General features: G+C 48.4%; 1 protein-coding gene across 3 annotated transcripts in view; it reads left to right on the top strand.

Moving 5' to 3' along the window:
• The first annotated feature begins 246 nt into the window (after positions 1 to 246).
• Positions 247 to 24,775, top strand: part of kirrel3l (kirre like nephrin family adhesion molecule 3, like) — a 35,441-nt gene continuing 10,912 nt past the window's right edge. For 2 of the 3 annotated variants that reach the window (XM_079275263.1, XM_079275264.1), the window contains exons 1-3: positions 247 to 649; positions 23,726 to 23,881; positions 24,482 to 24,631. In XM_079275263.1, the coding sequence (XP_079131389.1) occupies positions 610 to 649; positions 23,726 to 23,881; positions 24,482 to 24,631 (346 nt within the window). In that variant the 5' untranslated portion in view covers positions 247 to 609. Of the gene's footprint in view, positions 650 to 7,781; positions 7,832 to 23,725; positions 23,882 to 24,481; positions 24,632 to 24,775 lie in introns of those variants that run through there. The other variant, XM_079275265.1, reaches the window with a different exon arrangement.

Here is a 24,775-nt window from a genome sequence, read left to right on the forward strand (position 1 = left end):
GAGAAGGGGGCCGCAGGACCCCCCTGGCAAGCATCTGAGGCAGACGGGCTCAACCGCCAGAACCGCCTTACCCCCCCTACCAGATGACTGTCAGTGCGCATTTCCTATTGGCAAGAGGGAGTGAGCAGTAAAGAGGGGAGACCGTGTGTAAGAGAGAGACACAGAGAGTGCGTTACAGTGGGACCAGAGTGAGAGACTTCACCGGGGTTCATCACTGCGCACCGTCGAGGAGGAGAGATCGCTTCCGAACGCAGCATGCTCGCGCAGGTTACAAAGTGAACAGCGGACGAAGCCTGATACCCCGCAATTCACCAATTGGAGAGCGCAGTGAGCGGAAACAGCTGTGACAGGGAACGACACTGGAGAAGAAAGCTTACGCGGTGGGGAAAGTTACCAACTGCGGGGATGCTTCGTTAACCGAGAGTTTACAAACTGTTCGGAGCATTCGAAATCATTTATTCTAACTGGATGCTATTATAGACGATTCCCAGTGCACTTGTCCGTCCGGTTATATCCCGGTGCCGCGGAGTGGATCGTAACCAGCTCATAGTCGCCACGGAGCGAGAGAATCCTTCCACGCAACACAATCAGCGGCCAGAGCAACTAAAAATGAAGGTGTTATACCTTCTTTTTTCCTTCATGGTCACAGGTAAGACATGCTTTTTGTTTGTTATCATTTTCATGCGGGTCTGTACTAATGGAGAGGAGAGACCGTGCTCCACACTGGCGCGCTGCGTCAAGCCATCCAGTGCGCCGTTACAGAGGGGCTACTGATATACTGCAGTACTACAATTCACTGCTGTTAATTGCCGGTGATTACCGGAACATGTTTAATTAGTTTTGAAAGAGTGGTTCAAACAGTCGGTTTCACTGTCTGCAAGCAGACCCAGAGCACCGGTGGATAGTGGCACTGCGTAAATCGGGGTAGCTGGGATTGTTTCTGCTCTGGTTCAGATTTCGGATGTGAGAGTGAGACTTTATGTCTTGGACTGGCATGTGGTTGCGGATGCAGGGCGCACGAACGGAAAGTTGAATTTAAAAAATAATGTTCACCATGGGGATTCCTTGCTCCTGACTGCAACGTGGTTGCACGCGTGTGATCATATGCCTGCGTGTGTCACGGGAGTTCACAGATAGGACCCAAACGCAAGACCACAGAAGACAGAAGTGAATGTTAAACAGGCTTTATTTATAGACAGGTGGGTGCAGGTGTGGAGCCCGTGGTCCGACACCCGAGTGGCAGATCGACAGTGTGATGTCCCGTGGCTCGACACTGGAGAGTTGACAGATCGACGGTGTGAGTCCCGTGGCTCGACACTGGAGGGCTGGTGAGTTGACGGCGTGAAGTCCCGTGGCTCGATACCGGAGTCGACAGAGTGTAATCCACAGACACAAGGAGGGCAGAGGAGCGGCGTGTAATCCACAGACACAAGGCGGGCAGAGGAACCACGGGGTTTCAGCGGGAGAAGACGGTACGACCTGACACTCCCAGACTGCAGGACCAGAGTTTATATAGTGGCAGGCTACTCATTAAGGGGCCCTGAGTCTGGTGTGTCAGGCTGCAGGAGGTGATCAGCTTGAGTGTCCTCAGCCGTGCACGATTAAGGGTGCGGCCCTGGGAGGTGTCTGAAGGCAGAGGACAAACAGAGCACATGGCACACCACAACAGACAGGGGAATCCTGGATCCTGACAGTACCCCCCCCTTAAGGCACGGATTCCAGACGTAACACAAGACCCAACACAGGGCGGGTGGAGGGGGTCCGGAGGAGGGATGTCCCCACAGCTAGAAGGCCGACTAGGGTGGGCGGCGGGGGTCCGGAGGAGGGGTGACAGGATCTGACCCGCCACGGGGCCGCCGAAGAGCGTCGGCCCCCGGTGCTCCGGCGGACGGCCGGGAGGGCAGAAGGGCTCCGGACACGGGTGCTCCGGCGGACGGCCGAGAGGGCAGAAGGGCTCCGGCCACGGGTGCTCCGGCGGACGGCCGGGCGGGCGGAAGGGCTCCGGCCCCGGGTGCTCCGGCGGGCGGCCGGGCGGGCGGAAGGGCTCTGGAGAATAGGATGCTGGTGCCGCAGTGGCAGGTACTGGAGGTCTCTGCTGCTCCGCGACGGCAGCGGGCACTGGAGGCCGCTGCTGCTCAGAGACGGCAGCGGGCACTGGAGGTCGCTGCTGCTCAGAGACGGCAGCGGGCACTGGAGGTCGCTGCCGCTCAGAGACGGCAACTGGAGGTCGTTGCGCCTCTGGGACGGCGGCCGGGTGTGGGAGAGGCTGCGGCACGGAGGCGGCGACAGGAACTGGAGCGGACTGCGGCGCTGAGGCGACAGGAACTGGAGCGGGCTGCGGCGCTGAGGCGGCAGGAACTGAAGCGGGCTGCGGCGTAGAGGTGGCAGCGGCAGGAACTAGAGCTGGCGCTGCGGCGGCAGGAACTGGCGTAGAGGCGGCCGCGGCAGGAACTGGAGCTGGCGCTGCGGCGGGAACTGGGACTGCGGCGGCAGGAACTGGAGCTGCGGCGGCAGGAACTGGCGCTGCGGCGGCAGGAACTGGAGCTGGCCCTGCGGCGGCAGGAACTGGAGCTGCGGCGGCAGGAACTGGAGCTGCGGCGGCAGGAACTGGAGCTGGAGCTGCGGCGGCAGGAACTGGAGCTGCGGCGGCAGGAACTGGCGCTGGCCCTGCGGCGGCAGGAACTGGAGCTGCGGCGGCAGGAACTGGAGCTGCGGCGGCAGGAACTGGAGCTGCGGTGGCAGGACCAGCGAGCGGCTCTGGCTCCGCGGCCGCGAGGTCCGGGGATAGCTGCGGCTCCGAGACCACAGCTGGGACTGGAGGTCGCTGCTGCTCCGGGACGGCAGCGGCAGGACCTGGAGGTCGCTGCTGCTCCGGGACGGCAGCGGCGGGAACTGGAGGTCGCTGCTGCTCCGGGATGACAGCGGCGGGAACTGGAGGTCGCTGCTGCTCCGGGACGGCAGCGGCGGGAACTGGCGGTCGCTGCTCTGGGACGGCAGCGGCGGGAGCTGGAGGTCGCTGCTGATCTGGGACGGCAGCGGCGGGAACTGGGGGTCGCTGCTGCACTGCGACGGCGGCGGCCGGGACTGGAGGTCGCTGCGGTACGGAGACGGCGGCGGCCGGGACTGGCGCAAGCTGTGCCGCAGAGGCGGTAGGAACCGGAGCTGGCTGTGGTGAAGAGGTGACAGGAACAGGAGCTGGCTGCAATGCAGTCTGACTACGGGGAGCCGGAGTCGGCCGGGCCACCGAGTGTTCCGCTACCCTTGCATGGCTCCGTCTCCGGCTGAGAAGGTGCTTGACCATATACTCAGAGTTCCCCAGAGGGTCAAAAACTCTCATCAGAGCAGTCACAAAGTCCACATACCCCACAGTATTAGGCTGGTCGCTGCTCACTGTGTACATGGCCCAGTCCAAAGCCCTTCCCCGCAGTAAGCAGACCACGTAAGACACCTTGGACCTGTCTGAGGCGAAAGTCAGGGGCTGTCGGTCAAACACCCGTTGGCATAGCAACAGGAAGCCTTGACACTTCCCCAGTGTTCCATCATAGGGACTCGGAACCGGCACGGGGGATTCCCAGACCGGCGGAGCGAGGACAGGCGGGAATAGTGCGGGTGCTGGAACTGGTGGAGACTTGACTGTCCGGGCTAGTTCCTGCAAGATGCGGCCAACCCCAGAGACCTCACCTGCCATGGATTGCAGGGCTTGACGCATCTCCATGAGCATCTGCTGGGGTGCCTCCAGCTGCGTGCTATGTCCGGCCAGCGTAGCTGCTCCTGTGGTTGCTGGGTCCATTATGGTCAGGTCGTTCTGTCACGGGAGTTCACAGATAGGACCCAAACGCAAGACCACAGAAGACAGAAGTGAATGTTAAACAGGCTTTATTTATAGACAGGTGGGTGCAGGTGTGGAGCCCGTGGTCCGACACCCGAGTGGCAGATCGACAGTGTGATGTCCCGTGGCTCGACACTGGAGAGTTGACAGATCGACGGTGTGAGTCCCGTGGCTCGACACTGGAGGGCTGGTGAGTTGACGGCGTGAAGTCCCGTGGCTCGATACCGGAGTCGACAGAGTGTAATCCACAGACACAAGGAGGGCAGAGGAGCGGCGTGTAATCCACAGACACAAGGCGGGCAGAGGAACCACGGGGTTTCAGCGGGAGAAGACGGTACGACCTGACACTCCCAGACTGCAGGACCAGAGTTTATATAGTGGCAGGCTACTCAGTAAGGGGCCCTGAGTCTGGTGTGTCAGGCTGCAGGAGGTGATCAGCTTGAGTGTCCTCAGCCGTGCACGATTAAGGGTGCGGCCCTGGGAGGTGTCTGAAGGCAGAGGACAAACAGAGCACATGGCACACCACAACAGACAGGGGAATCCTGGATCCTGACAGCGTGTGTGCATTCACACTGTACATTATCTCGTGTTTTAAAATAAGGATGAAATGCTGGGGTATGTAAGCGGGTGAGGATGATGATAACTAAAGCGCTGCCGGATGAGACAGCGCCGTATCCCCTTTTACTCAGAAATAAAAAGTCAGTGGTCCCCAGATTGATTTACATGAAACAAAAAAAACAAAAAAAGTTTAGCCCGATGAAACGATGTGGAAATGACTGGGCTCGTCATGGTTGGGTCTGACGTTTTTTCTCCCTGAGTTTTTTCTCCCCGAGTGCGTTTAACAGATAAAAGGGCGCATGGTCTATCGTGTGGGGAGCGCGGTCTCGCGGGTATATGCGTTTGCGATGGAGCAAGGCAGATAGAGAGAGTAAGAAAGGGATAGAGAGAGAGTGAGTGTGAGAAAGACACGGAAGAGGGGGATCATTTGTTTTTCGAGAGGCAGGCAGAGACATAACGCACCTGTCTGCCCCCCAACACCACCACCCCCTGCTGCGTTTTGTTTGCTGAATCCAGTAGCATACAGTAAGGATTCAGTTTGTTTATGAATCCTTACAACAATAAAATCATATACTCAAACTACCCAGCATCACTTGTAAATCTATGAGTGTTTTCTGAAAAAACATTGGTGTTTAATTTGATGTCTTGCTTAAAATGGTAGTTTTTCCAACTTATTGAAGTATACTATAATAGAGTTAACATGAGACAGAGAACAGAATGTGTATGCTTTTCCAGTATAATCATTATGAACAAGCAGGCTCTCCGAGCAGCTGGTAAAATGTATTAATTTAGTGCTGTAAACGTCAAAATGCAATTAACACTGAGAAACTGTTGACTTATCAGCTTTTTTTTTTTTTTTAGAGCTGTTGATAAAGTAGTTAATGTATAAACACATTGAGAGAGAAAAAGATTGATTTAAATGTGAAGGAATACACAGATCTTCTGTGGGAGGGGCAAAGGATGGAACAATGAAATCTATTTAGTTTTTTTTTTTTATGTCTCTGCCTCTGCCAGAGGCGGCATTTGTAGCTTCCAGACTGAGTCACATGCGAATTTTCACCAGCTTTCAAGATCACACATGGCAAAGTGTGCTTAAGAGCCATTTGTTGTGAGTACCGGTATATCTTTACTTTCAGCCCCAGTTCCGCATGGTTTTGTCATTATTCAATGCTCGGGGGAGGGACATGACACCAGTAGACCTCTACTGCCTGACAGACTAGCAACAGCTGGATGAGAAGGGGCGGAAGCCAGACAGCGGCATATTTCCCCCAAACTCCAACACACACACACACACACACACACACACACACACACACACACACACACACACACACACACACACACACAAATAATGAAAATGGTAACAGCTGCCCTAATTAGAACCTAAGAGACCCTAGACCTCATTTATTGAGCCACTCTTACACAGTCAAAATGTGGCCACAGCACATAACTTCACTTTGAAATGTGTGTATGGCAGCATACATTTGTATGTAGCCTTGGACAGCACAGATAATTTACTTCCTCAGAAAGTCCCCATGGGCTCGCAGAGGAATTGGCTTCCACACTGCATCAGTATTCTGAGTAATCTTCAGTGAGCTCTCCTTTGGAACCTTTTGCTTTGGGTCGCCTGCGTCTCATCGGGCCAAGTTCAAAGGCTGTGAGCCGAGATTACAAGTTTCTTTCCCTTCCTCTTAAGTCGTGTCGCCACTCATGTCTCACTATAGTGCAACGCCGTGGAAATTTTCCACCTTGCTTCTTCTCACAACTCTTTTTCCTGGCTGGAGAATGTGTGACTGTGGGACAGAAGGACATGAGAGCGTATCTGCTTAATGGGCTGCAGGCGGCTGGCAGACGTTCACCGATGGTTGAAAGCCTGTTCACACATATTTAATGCAAGCACAGACTGACACAAACAGAGAACTGATATCTCGCCAGGGAAGTGTAAGCCCTGACCAAGCCCTCTCTTCCTCCCCCCATCATCCCGCCCTTTCCCATTAACAAAGATTTGTTTTGTCCTCACACTGTGCCACTGGATGCAGAGGCAGGATGGCCCAAGGGGTTGATTTTAGGGAAATGTGCATATTCTATGAACTGCCACTCTTTGAATTCTTCTGAAGCAGAGTTTGAGATCAGGAGGGGGAAGGGAGAGGAGTCTTGATGCAGGGATAAGACTTGTATGTGTCACCAGTGTTGCGATGATTAAGCTGACAAGCAGCAGGGAAACACTGAGGAAGACTGCTCAGCATCGTTAACCTTTTCTCCATCTCGTTACAGTTCTTTCTCTCCGTGTCACACAAACACACACACACACACACACAAACATACTCCCGCCCTCGAATCTTTCCTTTCAGTTTTCCATTTCTCTCCCTCTATCAATTTCAGTCCTCTGTGATACAAAGAGATTGAGGATAGGCGTAGAAAGTTTGAAGGCGAGAGCCCCAGCCAGCCGATGAGGAGTGTTAGATACGAGGTGCACAATAGTGCAGACGCAGCAGAATCCGAACACAGCTGAGTGTTGAACAGAAGTGTCTTGCATTATTTAGGAGACATAGTTATGGCAAAGATATGGATGCATTTTGGACTACTTTGATTTCCTGTGAGCTCTGTGTAATGGTTTTGCTGCGGTGTTGTATTGAACATTGTATCTGAATTTTCTAGATTCACTTGTGGCCACAAATCAAATGTAAAGATCTGTATACATTCGTTGAAGCTGTATCTTAATCTATAGCCAAGATCTATTTCTTCTCCAGAGCATGTTAACCAAACTAAAAACGGTTTAAATCTTTCTTGTAGAAAGCCTGTTGATTTTCATCGGCACACACAGAGGCACGCACAAACAGACCGACCGTAATGAATGATCAAGATCCTAAACAATGGCCTGCTGTTTCTTCTCATCCTGGAGACGTGTCTTGCACACATGCCATTGTCTTTCTGCTCTTCTTCGTAAAGTGATAGATATCCTCCCATTCCTCCCTTCCTGCACACGCACTCGCTACGTGTACGGAAGGAGAAACTGGAAGGAGAAAGGAAACAATGGGGGCTTCATAATGTTGCCTGTCTCTAATCAGCTTTGCCATGCGGGTAAACACAGATAAAGAACTTGGCAGCATTTCCCGAGGCTTTGTTATCAGCTGTTAGCAACTTAACGGGATGTGTATGCTGGTATGGCTCAACACAGGAAGCCAAAGAAGCCAGGTAGCAAACTGTGGATGGCCCTTGGCCTCTTGCAGTATTATTTTTACCTCTACCCGCGTAACCCGCCCATCCTCTTTTTGTCCCTTGCTTTCTCCTTGTGTCTGTGTCTGCACATCCTCACCTTGTCTTCCTCTGGGGCAGTCGGAGGATCTGGACAGGGAATGGGACAATGGAGCGGCCGTGTCAGCTTCCTGCTGTTGCCTGGAGTCTTCTTCAGCACTCCAGGCGGTATCATCAGCATACAGACTGGTGGGGACAGCACAAACTTCTTTGTTGTTCTGTACAAACACTTTAATGGAAAGAATAGAGGGAGAGGGAGAAACATATTATGTGCATGTGATTAAAACAGCCCCCCAAGACAAACAGTCACGTTTATACAGTAACAGCTATTTTAGGAAAAACTTGGATTGCATTGATCTCCCCCTAAAATGCAAGTGTCACTTCCTTCTATGGAGATCTATCACCATTTCAAGAGACCCTAAGCCCAGAAACCAACATACAACGGAAAAATTGCAGACATACGAGACTACATATTCCTTCTTGTTTTCCAATCAATTCCTGCCCTGCAAGACAAGAATTTCATATCTCTTGCTGAGACACAGAAACCAACAGCAAATTGAAACATATCTTCTGCGTAGCAGCAATATCTGTTCCTGTGTTATCTTCACCAGCCGTGTTCCTTAACCTTGTATTATAGATAGCTCTGTTGGAGAAGGGGCTCGGGAAAAAGACTAGTTTAGTTAGGAATACCATCAGACAACATTCACTTAACACTGCATTGTGATTTATTTAACTCCTCTTTTTATTCTCCTTATATGCAATTAGATTTTCAGTGGCACTTACTAAATAGGAGACCTGAGATATTTAGCTGGGTGTAGCAGGGCTTGTGCACATCACTCAGAAATGACTCACGACGAAGAACTCACGGAAGCAACAGCCTTAACACACACACACACACACACACAGAGGTCAAGGGCACACTCTGGGGCAGAGGATGATAAGCTGAGATGAGTGTTTTGCGTCTTCAGGGCTGTGTGCCCTTTCTGGAGCGATTAGTCAAAGTCCAACTGTCTAATTAATGATGCTCCAGCAATCAGGACATGTCATCTCCTTAACCAACGAGGGGGTAGAAACACATTCAAGAAACAAGAGCTTGCCTGCCTGCTGCTCACTTTATTGGTGATGGAAGCAATGCGTATACTTGTGGGAGTAAGTGCTGCAACTACTCGTTACTTAAAGTCCCCCCCCCCTCTTCCCCCTTTTATTCTTCGTTTCATCTCTCCTTCCTGACAGTTCAACCCAGGGCTAATATTGTGTTAGTGACTCAACCATTAACCAAAATAGTGGGTTTTCTGTGGCTCAGGCTCTTCTTCCTCTGCACAATGAAATACTGAAGTGCTGTTGTAGGAGGCTGGGTGAAGGGTTGGAGAAACGTCTTTCATTACCATTTTTCCATTCTGGACGATGCTGAGAAACTCGCCCTGGGAGGGATGTTAGAGAAGGCAGCCAATTTGCTATCAACTGAGGGGTGTCAGTCAAAGCTTATCGATCAAGCTTTTAACTGTGGCTCCCTCAATGGCAAAACATGTTAATGTTATTGAGCTGTGTGGAGACGTGAGGAACAGTGAGGTGCGTGGGTGGTTGAGGTGGGTGGCGAGTTGGACTGGGAGGAGGATAAGGTGTGTCTCTCTCCTATCCGTCTGTTTGGCCAAAGAAAGGCGATGCAGAGACGGCAATGGGCTCAGCGTGAGAATGGGGGGAGGGAAAGAGAAAGAAAGAAAACAAAGGCAGAGGGGTCAAAGGGATTTACTGCCAGGAGCCTAACATTTCAGGTAATGGATATGCTTGTATCGGTGTAAACCATACCTGCTGTTTTTCTTCCAGCCTGGTGGAGGTGAAGAAAACAAAACAAAGGTGTTCCTGACTGCAAGTCTGAGGGGGATTAATAGAAAGTTGATATTTCAGTACCTCGGGCTAAACATTAGATCTCCGTTGTACACTTGGACATGTAGAAAGTGTTTGTGTGCGTGCATGTGTCATTGTGTGAGTGTACAGTTGTGCAAAGGGGGGTGTATGAGAGTGAGGTAAGGAAGCTGTATAGTGGGAGACTTTTCTGCTTCTGCCACATTCCTGTGAAGCTGCATCAAGGAGGGCAACAACACATGGCTAAGTGCCTCCCAAGCTGGCTGAGGTGAACCTAACACCCCTCCTGGAGGAAGCAGCCCAACCATTGTTCCAGCACATTGCACCCATCTGACTGAGGCATCCTACTGCTGTGCAGGTCCCAGGGGGCTGGAAAGAGAACGAGGCAGTGGAGGAGAGGGACTGATTGTTCCCTGCTCAGACTATCCACAGATGGGGCTACGGCACAGGATGCTGGCTGTTTGCTTCAGAAAGTCCAAGGCGTTTGCTTTGCAGTCGAGGTGTATAGAAGGCTCTGGAGGATAGAGGAGAGGAGAGTACCAGTGGAGACAACAGCAGGGGAAGGGAAGGAGAGAGCAGAGAGAAAGAGAAAGAGAAAGAAAGAGGTAGTAAAAGGACCTTGCCTAATATGATGTCAGTGTGAATATAGTGCCAGTGCCAAGAAGGGAAGACATATGATACAGCCAAATAATCATAGCGTAGTTGGGCGAGAGAGTGCTCAAGTCCTCCTCTGTTTCCAAACAGAGACATATAGCTGGAAATATGGAGAGGGGAGGGAGAGCAAAGAGAGTAAGCGAGGCAGGGGAAAAAAAGGAAGGGATGAGATGGAGGGAACCCAGGCTGCATCCATCATGTGGTTTGGTGCAGAAGCCATTTGTACCTATTGTTCTCCATAATTTGTTTTCTCAGAGCCTGCAACGGGAGGGGTGAAGGGGAGCGACTAAGCCACGGCAGCCATTTATTTTTGTGCTAATTACATAAGTGAGACAGCATAATTAGACGTATAGCTAAATAGACAATAGGCTGAGAGAGATGCACAGAGGGAGATAGACAGGGAGGTGTAGATGAATTCAAATAGATGACAGGCATTACCCTCTCTATTTCACATTCAGGAGTGCGAGGGAACGCGTTGAAAGAAGTAAAAGGGATGGAGAAGGATAAAGGGAAGGGGAGAGTAAAGAAGATGGGCCGATGGAAGTGATAAAAGATAAGAGGAAAGGAGAGAAAAGCCCTCTTCACAGACTGCACTTTGAGGTGCGGCCCAATGCTGCTGGAATAGTCACCTCATTTAATACACCTGCTCAGCGGGAGGGGATAGAGGGATATAAGGAGATGTTGTGAAGAAAAATAGAAAAGGGCAAAAGAGAAGAGAGGAAAGACGAGACAGATCTCATCTCTGCTTCTTCAGATCAAAGGCAGAGAGTGTCTACAGAAAGCTGTTTGTTGTGGCTTGTTTGGGAGGGTCTCTGTCTGTGTGAGGTCATGGTTTGACCTGGCCTGCTATTTTGTTCAGGCGGTATTACACATCAACACAGCCACATGCCATATACCTTCCTAGAAGGTATCACAGGCTGCATAGCCCGGGATCATTTTCTAGAGAGAACTGGTGAACCACCGGGGCGGCGAGATGCAAGAAAGCTGACAAGACGATAGCTAGGTTGTCCATTAAGAGAGGGAGAGAAGTTTAAAGTTTGTTAAAACCAGTACAGAGATTGTACATCTTTTCAACTAACTGAAAAGGACCACCTTCTGAGGGAGTAGATTGCTGTGTTGTTCAACGTTCTGTGTGTTCTAATGTTGGCGGTGCGTAGGTGTGGTGAGCATGTCACCAGTCTTTCATGGCTGCCATACAGGAGAAGATAAATAGGCCCTTAATGAAGCCACTCAATCACCAGCCAGTTAAAACAGCTGACCAAAGAGTGAGGGGCAGTCAGGCCTGATTGGAGGTCCATTGAAAGCGGTTGAGAGAAGCTCTTGAGCCGTCACACTTTAGATTAGCCATTCACTGCACTGTAGACCTCTAGCCTAACTGCTCTTCTTTCTCGAAACAGTCCTCTGACACACTACAGTATAGCTCGAGTCAACTCCTTGATTGTGCTTGAGAGTTCTTTAAAAGCCAATTTAAACTCAGTCCTTTATTTAACTCCCCAGGAACTCAAGCTGGGACATATTGTGTTGGCTGTGTGTATGTGTGTGTGTGTTTTATGTGAGCTGTCTTTGAGCATGTGATGTTTTGTTAAAAGGAACTGAACAACTTGCACAGACTAGTTTTTTGGGTGAAAGAGAGGGTGCATGAGAGAAATCAATGGCCCAATTCAACCTATTACAGCCATGACTGTTGCTGTAATGGTGTGGAAATGGACAGTGGTCATGTGGATCCCCTTTATACCTCCAGGCTCGGATGTGAACTGAAGCTCCGATTCATTTGCTCCCAGCTTTGATTAAAAAAAAAAAAAAAAAAAGTACTCTGAGGATTTCAAAGACTCTCACATGATCGTCACAAGAGAAGAGATCCTTCCGTTTTGTGAAGCAGATGAAACCTCCATTCTGCCAGGTTTGCCGAGGGACAAACATAACACTGGGCTGCAACTTTCCTCGTCAAATAATGACTCCTCTAGTCCTCTCTCCTTCCAGCCTTTGCCTCTTTGATCCCAGGTAATGTGGTAACAAGCAACGGGTTCATGGAATACCCATAACATCAGTATGTGCATTCGCGCTGAGGTGTCACAGTGCGTGTGTGCACATGTGTGGCTTCATATGTGTTTTCACACCAATTAATGAATTGCTTTATATGCCTGCTGAGGTGACGATGGCCCGTCTCTAGCAGGGCATTGCTTTTTTCTCTCCTGTGTCAGTCTCCACTCATGATGGCCAAGGCACTCCCTCACACTAAGACATTAATGAGAACAGTCTAATTAGGGCCTGTGGTTGCATGTATGGGACCCCAGAAACCACAGCACCATTGTGAGTTGGCATAATCAGGGGGCCACTCAAAGACGGAGGACCCACTGCACCAGTGAGTTCACGCATATAGGGAGACCTGCTTGGACTCTCACTCAAATGAGTGTCTTGGTTAATTGGGATTAACTGAGCTTCAGCTCCTTTCCATTTAGCTCCCTCACTCCCTCCGGTAGCACTCCCTCCCGGGGGGCGATGCAGAAAAATGATTTTGCTCTCCTTCATCCTTCTCCCTCACTCGAGATAATTCAATCTGTTCAATATCAAATAATCTCTCCATATTTTTCAGCCTATTTTAACGTTACAACTCAAACAGCTATACCTCTGGGGGGATGAGCCTCGTTCCACCTTGTTAAAAAAAAAAAAAAAAGAGCAGTGGAGAGAAAGGGAGAGCCTAGGAAAGAGGGATGGCAAATAGCTCTCAGAGGAGTGCTTTTAAAAGTCTCTGTTTGCCGTTCTCATGGGCCATATGTGAAACAGCGGCCAAATAGATTGAAAGAGAGAAGAATAGGGAGGATAGAGAGATATAGGAAGATGAAGAAAATAAGAAACCATCAACAAGAAAGGAGGAGGGTGTAGGTGATGTGAGTTGTGGTACTTAAGGTCTTGGGCTCTAACTTGTGTCCCACAGCACTTAACATGCCCCTAGCCATCTCTCCTGGCAGTTAATTAGAATCCAATAAGGTTGCCGCCTGTTGGTCATTGTTCCTCCAGTGTGTTTACCCTTTCCAGAGGCTCCATTCGCTGCTTAATCTGCCGAGAAGCTGAATGTCAATAGGTCAGGCCAAGACTCCTGAGTCCTGAGAGAGAGGGAGAGACAGCGCAAAGGGGGAAGGAGAGAGGATCAGGAGGATGAAGGAAAAGGGTCATTCCTCCCTCTCTCTCTCTCCTCAATATTTTCCTGTAACGTTCCATTCTCGTTGTTGTCCCCCCCCCCTTCCCTCCGTCTTGAGTCTCCTCTCCTCTTCTTTTCTTCTCACTTCTAATCCGTCCTCTTGATTGTTCTAAGCTGCTTTCAGCCAGCCCCTGGGAGGGTGGGGGGGTTTTGGAGTCGGTTTTAATTAAGATTTAAAAGACGACTCCCTCAAGAAGGGAGATTTGAGAGCAGGATGGACTGAGCAAAGCAAATGAAAGAAGGTAGGACAGATTGTAGAGAGGGTTTAACAATTATCGGCAATCAGTAAATGGAGAAAGTTAAAAAGCTATTATTTAAAAAAAAAGGTAGATGCCCCCCCCCCACACACACACACAGTCGCAGCCAGATTCGGAGACATCCGCGTGGCTAAGCCAAATGGGATTTGCTTTTTTTTACATTTGTAATCAAGAAGCACAATCTACATAGATTGATCTCAACTTCCTGTGATTCATACCATATCCTGCGAGGGTGATATGGAATCAGTAGTCGCCAGTAGGGAGGTTGAGGGAGTTATCTCCACACTCTGTCTAATGATCGATCATCTCACCAGATGGGCTTAGGAGCCTGTAACGCTCCACTTGTTTATCAGAGCCCCAAACCTGAGGCCTCTCCGGTAGATGTGACCTGCAAAGAAAGTCTTGTTTTGCAGACACAATAAGATGAAAAAGAGCTCGTGTTTTGGCAGAGGACGTGTTACAGAAGTTTAAAGTTTGCTTGTGTTATCTTTGTAGTGTGACCAGATACGTGGATATATGCTGAAGTCATTTCCCTCTGTAATGTGTTCTGTTTGGGTGGTAAATTTAATTAAGTCTTATCGCACCAGGACAAAGGAGATTTCTCTGTAGAAGTCTGGCCATCAAAGATACAGGTCCAGTGTATAGCTTTACTTCTACCATGCAAACAATGTGTTCGAGACAAAAATGTATGTCCGTCTGTGTGCGTCACTGAAACATGAGAAAAGAGCGCGTGCTACATGTTTGGCAAAACAGTCACATAGCACACACATCTGCCCCGACTGCAAAGCGAACATTCTTCATCCAGAGTAAAAGCGCCAAAGAAAACACACCCCGAATCACAAAGTGCACAATGAAGTGTTTAAGTTCATCAAGCCACAGACTTTGGTGCAGCCGGTAAGGTGTTAAAGGCCAGGCGAGGGTCAAGAGCCCAACCCACGGCATTCTCTGCCATGACACATCGCAACACACAGCCACCATATGTCCAGGGATTCACAGTCAATGAGCCAACCCACCCAGCATGACAAAGACCCATTCACACAGAGTTGACTCTGAGGTAATGTGCAATGCCATGGTATGATTAGGACAGAATGCAGCACTAGTCCAACTAGTGCCGTTTGAGAAAAACAATAGACTAGAACGTATGGAGGAGTAAGGAGGAGTGTTCGGGAAAATGGTACGTGGACAAAGAACTCTATGAAGCACTTTGAGCGGATAAACGCAGGCATGATCTTGCCCTCAGCTTGCTGCAGCTCCATAGCTTGCCTCCATCAAAGCCCCTTGAGATTCTCCCAGCACACTCTGCCTCCGTCACTCACAACTCTGTTAATAAGGCCAGCAGTAAACGCCAGGAAAGATATGCAGGGATGAAAGATCCTTCTCTCATGTTCTCGCTTTGAGGATGTGTTTCAGGCTGTAGGGGGGGGGGGGGAGTGCAACTTTATAGAGCAATGCTACAATAACAACAACAACAAACCCATCCGCTTATAAAATAATATTCTGTGTCCCATATCCTGTTGTGTTGCAGCTCTGGGGTCTTTTGGCAGAAATAACATAAAAAAAGCCCCCACCTCCACCAACTGAAGGTATAGAAGAAGCCAAAGAATAAAGTGTCCTGGGGGAGGGATGTATCACACATATATTCTTTCACTGCAGCGATTAATATCCGGGAAAAAAAGGTCAAACTTGACTTGAAACGGTCCAGTATATCACAGTTACATTCGGAGCTTGCATTTCATACACCAATCCCTGCTGTGATGTCTCATCAGCCTGGTCACACAGGAGAGACCCACACTGCACATTATCAAAGATTGATGGGTTGTCCTAGTTAAAGACAGGGGGAGGAAGAGAGACGACTGGTGAGAGAAGGGAACTTTGCGTTACCCTTTGCCTTTTCAACCGTGTTGACTGTGGGTCGCGTGGCCTTTTACAGCCCGATGCAAAACATCATCACTGTACTTGGCAAATGTGATGCCAGTCTCCACTACTGCGTGACCTAAAGATCTGACCCTAGATGTGCGGGGAGACTTGCAAATGCAGGCTTTCGATGTCAATGCTCTCAGACGAGACGACGCTGGCTGACACAGGAAGCTGACGACGGAGGGCTAAAAGCCTTCCGATCTCCACCCCCCCCCCCCCCCCATCCGCCCTCTTCCTCATCCTCCCCTGTGACAGAATACAAAACAAACTGACAGAACAAACAGGCAGATTACCCTAAATCCTTTTTTCTCTAACACACAACCTAACCATCACTTATATCCACTGTTCACCGTCATCCTACCCGTTTCTTGTTCAGAATGCTTGCTTAATAATTAATTGATTAATTAGTTCTCTCATTAATCATTTATTCATTAATCATGGCCTGATTTTTCTAGAGGAAGCGGCGCAATCTGAAAAAAACCCTGACTTCACATTTCACTCTAATTATGCTCCTTTACTAATCAACGCTTAAGAAATGGAGTTTCAGGAAATTAGTTTCCCCCTTCCCTTCTATTTCTCAACACAAAGCAGGATGTATTGAGGTCAGCAGGTAAAATTGTTCCCCTCCCTTTCTTGTGTTCTGGAAGCTCTTAGTCATCAGTAATTTTAAAAGAATGATTCAAGTTACAGGCAATCTGATGAACAGAATAGAAATTTGATGTTGAATTAAAACTGGCCTTTTCTCCAGCCCTGGATGAAAAGGGAAGAGAAATTCTGGTCACAGACTAACCACAGACATTGATTAATAAATGGCAATTTGAAAGCCGTTTGTAAGAAGAGAGAGGCGGCAGCATTGTGAATCACACACTTATTGTTTTCTGTGGATCCATGGCTCTCCTGGGAGAGGAGGTAATTTGTTTAAACGCCAGGAGTTATGTTCTCTGGACAGAGAGATGGGAAGATAGGATAGTTCAGAAATATCTACGGTACTGTAATGTGGAGCAGGAGAAGAGAAACATTTAAACAGGTTTAATTAGAAGTGTTTTTGGGCCTTTGTGTTGCTGTTGGATGCGGAGTTCACAATACTGCTCAGCTGCTTTCTCTGAAGAGGCTCTTGTCAGCTGCTGACAAAAAAAGAATTATGCATCAAATTAAAGAGAGCTCCAGTGAAATGGAGGCAAGTCGGGCATTAACCTCTAAGCTTTAAAAAGCACACATATTAAGCAACACTAATGAGACTCTCATTGAGCTCGCTGCGTTTTATATTCAGACGTACACAAAAGCGCAGCTTTGACTTCAATGTGCCATTGCTGCTTCTGAATGAGGTTGTCTCGCTTATTCATCTCACCAGCAGCAAACACTGCAGAAGTGAACAATGGCGTAGATGGCCCTTTTACTCTAATGAGATGCATACATTTACAACATTACCACCCTCATTAAAAATAAAAATAATAAAGGGGGGGGGGGGAAAGTATTAATTATGAAACGCACTACTTCCTATCGTGAAGAGCCAAGGGGGTCTCCACTGGGCTCAATTAGGAAGAGTAGGCCGCAAATCCCTAGACTAAATTAATTGACACCCCAGGGCATTAGGCCCAGAGTCCCAGTACAGAATCTATGTAGAGAATTCCTTTGTTTTCATTTCCACCGCCTTTTAGAAAAAGCAAGAGATGGTGGCAATTCTAACATGATCTCTTCATTGTTTTGTTGATTTATCTATTATTTATTCATATTTGTTTTGTTTACTTGTCATGACTGAAGCCGGAAATGAAAAGATTTACTTTTTTGAACTGTATCCCTGCCCAGTCTTTGACAAGCCTCTCCGTCACATGCTGTGCACCGTTGCCGTTTTATCCACCATGTCAGCTGTTGTGCCCACACTAAACCAGGGCTTTTGCAAACAGCACTAGAAGTTAATGATTTAAAAGCACAGTAAATTATCTGAAAGCCCTTCCATCCAAACACTGGGGAAAGGAGGGAGCCAGAGAGAGAAATTGGGAACAGAGACAGCAAGGAAAGAGAGAGAGAAGCAATGGGGACAGAAAAGGGCTGGAACTGTGACACGGATCCAGCCAGCAGCTGTCTTGCAGTGAAAACACCAGGGGGTAAGCAGGAATGACACAAAATGACAAGACTAGCTCAATCAACATCTTGTCAACACTGCTGGCTGATGTGTACAGACAATTTCATACTGCCACCACTAGCTCCCTCCCCTTTTCTCGCTTTTTTTTATATGGCTTTTTATTTCCTGTCCTCCTGCCAGCCAGCCAGTCACTTGCTATCTGTCTACATGGAGTCAGCTCTCAGCTCTTTGGCTGTTGGCTTCAGAGTATGTGGGGGGGAGGGGGGTGGGGCTGTTTAAAAGCTCAGAGAGATGCTTCTGCCCACTGGTAACCCTAAAGACATGGGAGTGCGACAGTGAATGTGTGTCTGTGTGTGCGCAAAGACAGTATAATAATTAGTGTATTTATGGCACACTGTCGGGCACTGCAGCACAGAGACTGCGCGATCCATCCCCACTCACACACACTGACTATGTCACATCAGCACTCTTGGTCTGCCCCCCACCCACCCCACAGCCTCCTCCTTTTTTCCCTCCCTTTTCCCCCTCCTTGTATGCATACCACTCTATTACTCTATCCACTGCATCTGCTGTAGCAGGTACCCGGGGAGAGACTCTGCCGCTGCTCGCCCATGCGATCAGCCTCACTGCTGCCCTGATGTGTGCAGTGCCCTATTCCAGCAGAGAAAAACCTCGTGGTGACAGCCTCGGAGACAGACTGATTACAACGTTCCATCAATCCCTTTTCATGGCCCACTCCCTTGCAATTGGAAGTTGACAGGAGCCCACTTTTTCCATTTTTACCTCACCTCACTTTTTGCGGTCTTTCGAAACATGTAGTGGCTCTTTTTTGTTGTTGTTCCCTCGCCTTCTCCGCTTTCTTGAGTGTTTTGTTGACAAGCTGACACAAACCCCTGTGATTTTCACACCAGGGATGCAGAGAGCGGGAGAAAGGGACAGGGGATACAGGATAGAAGAGAGGAAGCGATGGGGCGAGAAAGTGCAAGGGAGATGCTGGCAAGGGATGACAGCTGACACGGAAAAGGAGAGTGGTGGCAGAAAGCGCCATGGAGAAAGCAAATCAACAATTAGCAACACCTTACATAACTCAAAGGGGGCCTGCTAGACATTGATTTCTGGGATCATGGCTCACTGACTGTAGACGAATGAGTGATAAACAGAGGAATGAGAGGATGGGGCTGTATTGTAGAGGAATGGGAGAAAATGCCCTGGGTGGGGGTATCAGCAGCAGGGGGGGCTGGGTAGTTAAGCGGGTCTAGGTTTGAGCCAAGATTTTCACAATGGAATAAAGGCTGAAAGGGGAGGCTAGGAGGATTAAACTCCAGCAAAACCGCTCTTAAAAAGCTGTTAGACTGCAATTTGGGCACACAAAATGCAGAATGGGAAAAAAAGATAGTGCGAGTGGGTGGGTGAGAGTGCAGATGGAATGCCACGTGAGAGAGAAAGGATTGAAGAGAGGCCGGGACACACTAAGTTACGAGAGAGGAGGCCATCTGCAGAGCCACAGGCTGAAGGAGTTCGCGACGGTCCAAGTCTAAGAAAAACACAGAGGTTCCTCACACATGCAGTGCTCGTGTTGGGCGCCACACTACCACGAGTTGGTGGGTGGTATCTGTTATTAGTCCCCTTCAAGCCCTCAGAAGTTCTGTAGGAGTCATTGTAATGAGCTTAGTAGCCAGATCAAACATGAGATGGGTGCAGGGTCCCCTTTGGGACATCTTTGGTTCAGCTACATCAGCACTACTATCCGTTTGTATATACACACACACAGAGAGAGACACACAGACACACACAGGAAGGGGAAGACAAAAGAGCCTGACTCAAACAAAGGGATAATAATTCCATACAGAGAGAAATGGAGCTTGCATTTTCCAGCCCGATTTAGGAGCCTTATCTAGACAAGGCACAATGGATGGCATTTGGGGAAAGGGGTTGTTTGTTCCAAGCTTGACACTTTTTTGCCAATTGCCTTGTTTTGTGCTGGGACTGTCACCCCCCCCCAATTTTCTTCTCTCTGACTCTTATTGTGGAAAGCTCGCATGAACTGGCTGCAGGATTCTACCTTCACCACCGGGGGGGGGGGGGGGGGGGAAGCGCAAGTAGATATCAGGCGCTATTTTCTAACATTTTGAATTATTGCTGCAAAGAGCAAATTGTCCAGTCAAGTTGAGAGCACTTTTATTTATAGACCCCACAGGACTGGATGTTGCACTCTTTGCACTGGATTGGAATGAGGACATGGAATAAAATCAGGACTAAAATAGGGACTATCTGCGAACGCAGCTCGGAGCCTCTTAGAGTGAATGGCCATGTAGTTGAGTGTCATTGTAACAACACGCGGAGATGAACATAGTGCATTGCCTGAGCTGTTACGAGCAGAAGAGAGTCTGACATTATTTTATGTTTTATTGGAAGGACCTGACTTTTTGAATGCTGTGTTAAATTGATTCAAGGCGTGGACTTTTTTTTGGGTGTGAGGTTACCAAATTGGCATAAGAGATTATGACTGTGGTGACTTGGTAGTAAATGCACTGTAGTGGGTGTTAGATCCCCATTTTATCTAAAGGTCATCTGCACTGCCATTATCACTGTCTCAGTGCTAATGGCAAGTCTTTAGCACTTGGATGGCACTTACACACACACACACACATTCTCAGTGTACACACACACACACACACACACACATTCTCAGTGTACACACACACACACACACATACACAGTGACTGGTTCAAACTAATTCTATCAAGGCAGATGTCCAGTGGTGGACGGATCATTGCGGACATCTGTCCATCTCTTCCTGATGTGAATGTATCACTATCAGCACAGATAAAGGAGAGAGAGAGAGTGCAGGCAGTGAGGTCGACACAAAGCTCTTTGATAGGTTGTGTCCAAGCGAGAGAGGCTGTTTTGCACTTAACTCCAACCATGTGACAGAGACAGCAAAGTCACTGTGTCAAAGTAACTGCTAAATGTGCCCTCCAGTGCCTGACATGTCGCTTTCCCTATTAACACTGCCCCACCCTCATTCACACATTCAAATTGGCGCACACACACACACACACACACAGACAATCACAGCACATTTTTAGAAACAAACGCACGCGCACACACACACACACACACCGAGCCCACACAGTCGGGCAGAGATGCGCGCACACATAAACTTAGCCCCATGTGCATCCAGCAGCGTGAAATGATATTCCATTTTGAGAAATCCGGATTAAAATATATCAGGCCAAATGTGTTTTGACCTTGTTACTGGGGAATGGAAAATAACACACACACACACACACACACACACACACACACACACACACACACACACACACACACACACACACACACACACACACACACACACACACACACACACACACACACACACACAGCAAAGGTAAGAAACAGAGTGAATGTTGCATTTTTTTTGTGATGAGGACTAAATTTGAACTGCATTTAAAGTAACATTAAGCACACTGCATGTGGTACAACTAATCTACGCTGCACATATTGACCTGCGTAATGTTCAAGACGACATGGTAAATAAACTCACATCTACTGCAGAAATGTTAGCATTTCAAGGGGGATTCAAATCCTTCTTTTCGACTGATTCAATTGCAGCCAACAGACAGGCTCCTCATTTTGAGTCTGGTGAAAACACTGAAAGCGAAAGTGTTGCGGTGTTTGTGCACATATATACTGTATGTGTATGTGGCACTGCAGCACACCAAGAGCAAGTCTCCTCACACCCACAGCTCCCTACTTCTTCTGACTGCCTCTCTTCCACTGTTTCTTTGTCTGCTTCTGTTCCTCCCTCTCACCGCGTCAGAAATGTATTCATGTAATTAAGCTGCTAATACACCGTCAAAGAATTGCCAAATTCAGCAAGGAGGAATTAAAGGAATCTGGCATGAGTCATTAGCCATTCGAGATGTTCTGTTGAGCATTTTCAATAAGGGATCTGGATAGCACTGAATCACTCTCATGGTGTGAAGACATTCGCTACAGCACATACTCTGTAGTCTATATATGTGCGCCTGCATTTGTATGTGTGTGTGCGTGTGACGTTAATTGCCATATGCGAGCGTGAGAAATTGTATGTGGGTGAGGTTTAGAGAAACAATTCAGTGCATGCAATTCATCCAAACAATCAACCAATGCAGAGAATTATTGCTTATTGTAAACATTTAGATGCTCTGGGCAAGATACTTAATTGCAATCAATGTTTGTCCTGTTGCAAGTACAAAGAGGAAAATCCCTAAGTCGCTCCGCAAGGGGAGGCATATAAAAATGTTCAACAGCTCATAAAAGGCAGAATGTTAAGGACAGGCAGGCAGACTGTGAAAAACAGCATTTTTGAAGGTATGATGGGAAAATGCCAGCCTTCGCTAAATGCCTCATAGCCTAAGCGAGAAGATGTTTCACTTCTCATTGACGCTCCTTTGATCCCCAGTGCGTGACACACATACCTGTTTGCACCCACGGCTCAATAGTCCTTTTAGACGCTTGGTAAAATGATGAAATGGGAGACGTTATTGGTGAACTAACTTTACTCACGAATTGCTTTGTGGTCTTTCTTTCTGTTTTGCTCTTAACATCTCTTTTGGCCCAGATGGAGAGGAAGAAAGAATGGGTGCATGTGAAAATGGGTTTTTGAGGCAGTTGTTGAGAACCACAGTAGTATGAGCCATGGAGAACTCACGTTCCTGATGAACTCACTGTTTGGCGGCTTCAATTGTGCTGTCGGGTGACAGAGACGGGAGGGTGCAAAGGGAGAGAGGGGAGGCGAGGGGGGGGCAGGGTTCAGCCCATGGTGCACCCCGAGATGAAGTGGATAATTGAGTGCGGAATAAACACTGCCAACAACCTCGGAAGCCCCCCTTTCAAAAAGAAAGGAAAACTAGAGAGAATGAAGCGAGAAAGAGGGGGAAGAGACGGGGGAAGAGAAAAGGGGTGAGAGAGAGAGAAAATCCCAGCTACCCTCTGGGGGGAAAAGCTGCTATTGAAAAGCTATTAAACTTGCATTTAGCAGGATTGAGTGGAAATGAAGAGGCCTATTAAAAGAGAGGGACAAGGGGACAATAGCGCGTCTCTGGCCGCCGTATGTTGCCCTCCTTTCAGCAGCTTTCTTTGCTTGGGGGGGGGGGGGGGGGGGGCACAACCCTGTCTGTTTAAGCGCTCCCACCAAGAGAAGCAGTTCAGGGGGGGCTTAGCACTGCCTGAATAGAACCATCTTTATCTTCCTCTGTCCCCCTTCCCTTCCATTCTCCACCAAGCAACAAAGAAAGAGAGAAGGAGAATGACTGAAGGTTTTTTTAAGTCCTCTTTGCCGACGCAAACAGACACCCCACTTAGATAACCAACCAACTGCCTCTCTCCCTCTCCTCCCACCTTCTTCCTGCAGATTAGTTACCTCTGGAGTCTTGCCATCCTCCCCTTCCAGTAGTGTTTCTAACACTTAATCTTTAGCATAGTGGCACAAACAGTTGGAAGCGTGGAACCGTATTCACGCCGCGTTTCTGCATGCGTGTGAAGGCAGGCCAGCCAATGGCTGCCGGTGTCTCTGCTGACTTTCAGCAGGTTCAAACGGATGGGTCCCCTGGGAACTTTAATGGAGTTTTGATTGTTTAACATCCATTTTTACAAAAAGCACACTGAAAGAGTGGCGGATTTTCCTCCCCAGAAGTGTGTTTGCTTCACGTCAGCGAGCATAGAACCATATGGTCTTGAGAAAGACTTAAATAAGTTATGAGGTGCCGCTGACTCTTCCTTTTAGAAGCAACATTCATGGGGGGGAAAAAATATATATTTTCATACGTCGGCCTTGTTCATATTCTCTCAGAAAGTGCCATGGAAACAGTCTGCCCTCTTTCATACTTACTTATTTTTTCACACCCGTTACAGTGCAAGTTTCACTCTTCTCATGCAACAGCTCTGCTGGCACTGCAGAAACCTACAGCCACTACATTCTCTGAAATACCATTACCAGTGTTCTGTGTACCTATATATTGTTGTACTATTTTGTGAATTCTTGTGTGAATTGACCATCATGAAAATATGAATTCTAAGAAATGTTTTATTCACATCGTGCTCCCTCTCTCTGTTCTCACAGCAGCCACCAAAGCAGCCTACTTCTCCCAGCAACCCCAGGACCAGGTGGTTGTATCCAGTCAGGCGGTGACTCTACCCTGTGTCATTGTGGGTTATCGGGGAATGGTACAATGGACCAAAGATGGCCTGGCACTGGGTGGAGAGAGAGACCTACCAGGTATTATCACTTACTTCTTATTTCTCTGTCTCTCTACTGCTTTCGGTGTGTTTATAGCTCTCTCCGTCTACCACGATCAATGCCAGGTCTCATTACAAACCAAGTCTCTCTCTATGTCAACCACTGGAGTTTTACGCAAATGAATGTTTAGAGAACAATGTACTGCAGACAGGTTGGCTACTGCTGCACACACAGAACTTTAATTTGTTGTTTAGCATTTTAAGGGTCTTGTAGGAAGGTAGATAATCAATTGGCTTTTGTCATGCGCTGACATTTAAATGTGTGGCAGACTAGAGAGAAGGTAGAGAGGCTTCCTCTTGACCTTAGCCACCCAATCTTCATTGTGTCTGCCTTTAAAGGACAGACTCCTCATGCAGCAGCCTTCTCACGTGTTGCATTTCCAGTCTCGCACTGCTCCGCTAACACAACGGCTCAATGCCTGGCTCGGTGAGGTGCTCCATGCTTCCATTTGCGTCTTAAAGAGCCTTGCCACGTTTCTCACTCCTTTGTTCAACACACAAGTCTGGTCCTTTCATTATGTGTTGGTTGTTGGGTGGTTTGTTTGTCTCTGACTCTATTCTCTGGGCTGGCTTCACGCAGGCTGGACGCGGTATTCTTTAATGGGCGACCCGCTATCAGGCGAGCACAGCTTGCTGATCGATTCGGCAGAGTTGGAGGATGACGCGGTGTACGAGTGTCAGGCTACACAGGCGGGATTGCGCTCCCATCGTGCCAAGCTCACTGTACTAGGTAAGATACACAGCTCATGCATGATCCTCACAGCGCTTGGGAACAATCAGGGGAGTGTCTTCATCACAAAACACAGAAACATGGAGGCAAATCTACAAACAACACGTGCAATGCACAAGATAATCACATTTAAAGAACATCTTA

Source organism: Melanostigma gelatinosum (genome assembly GCF_949748355.1).
Source record: "Melanostigma gelatinosum genome assembly, chromosome: 9".
Lineage (NCBI taxonomy): Eukaryota > Metazoa > Chordata > Actinopteri > Perciformes > Zoarcidae > Melanostigma > Melanostigma gelatinosum.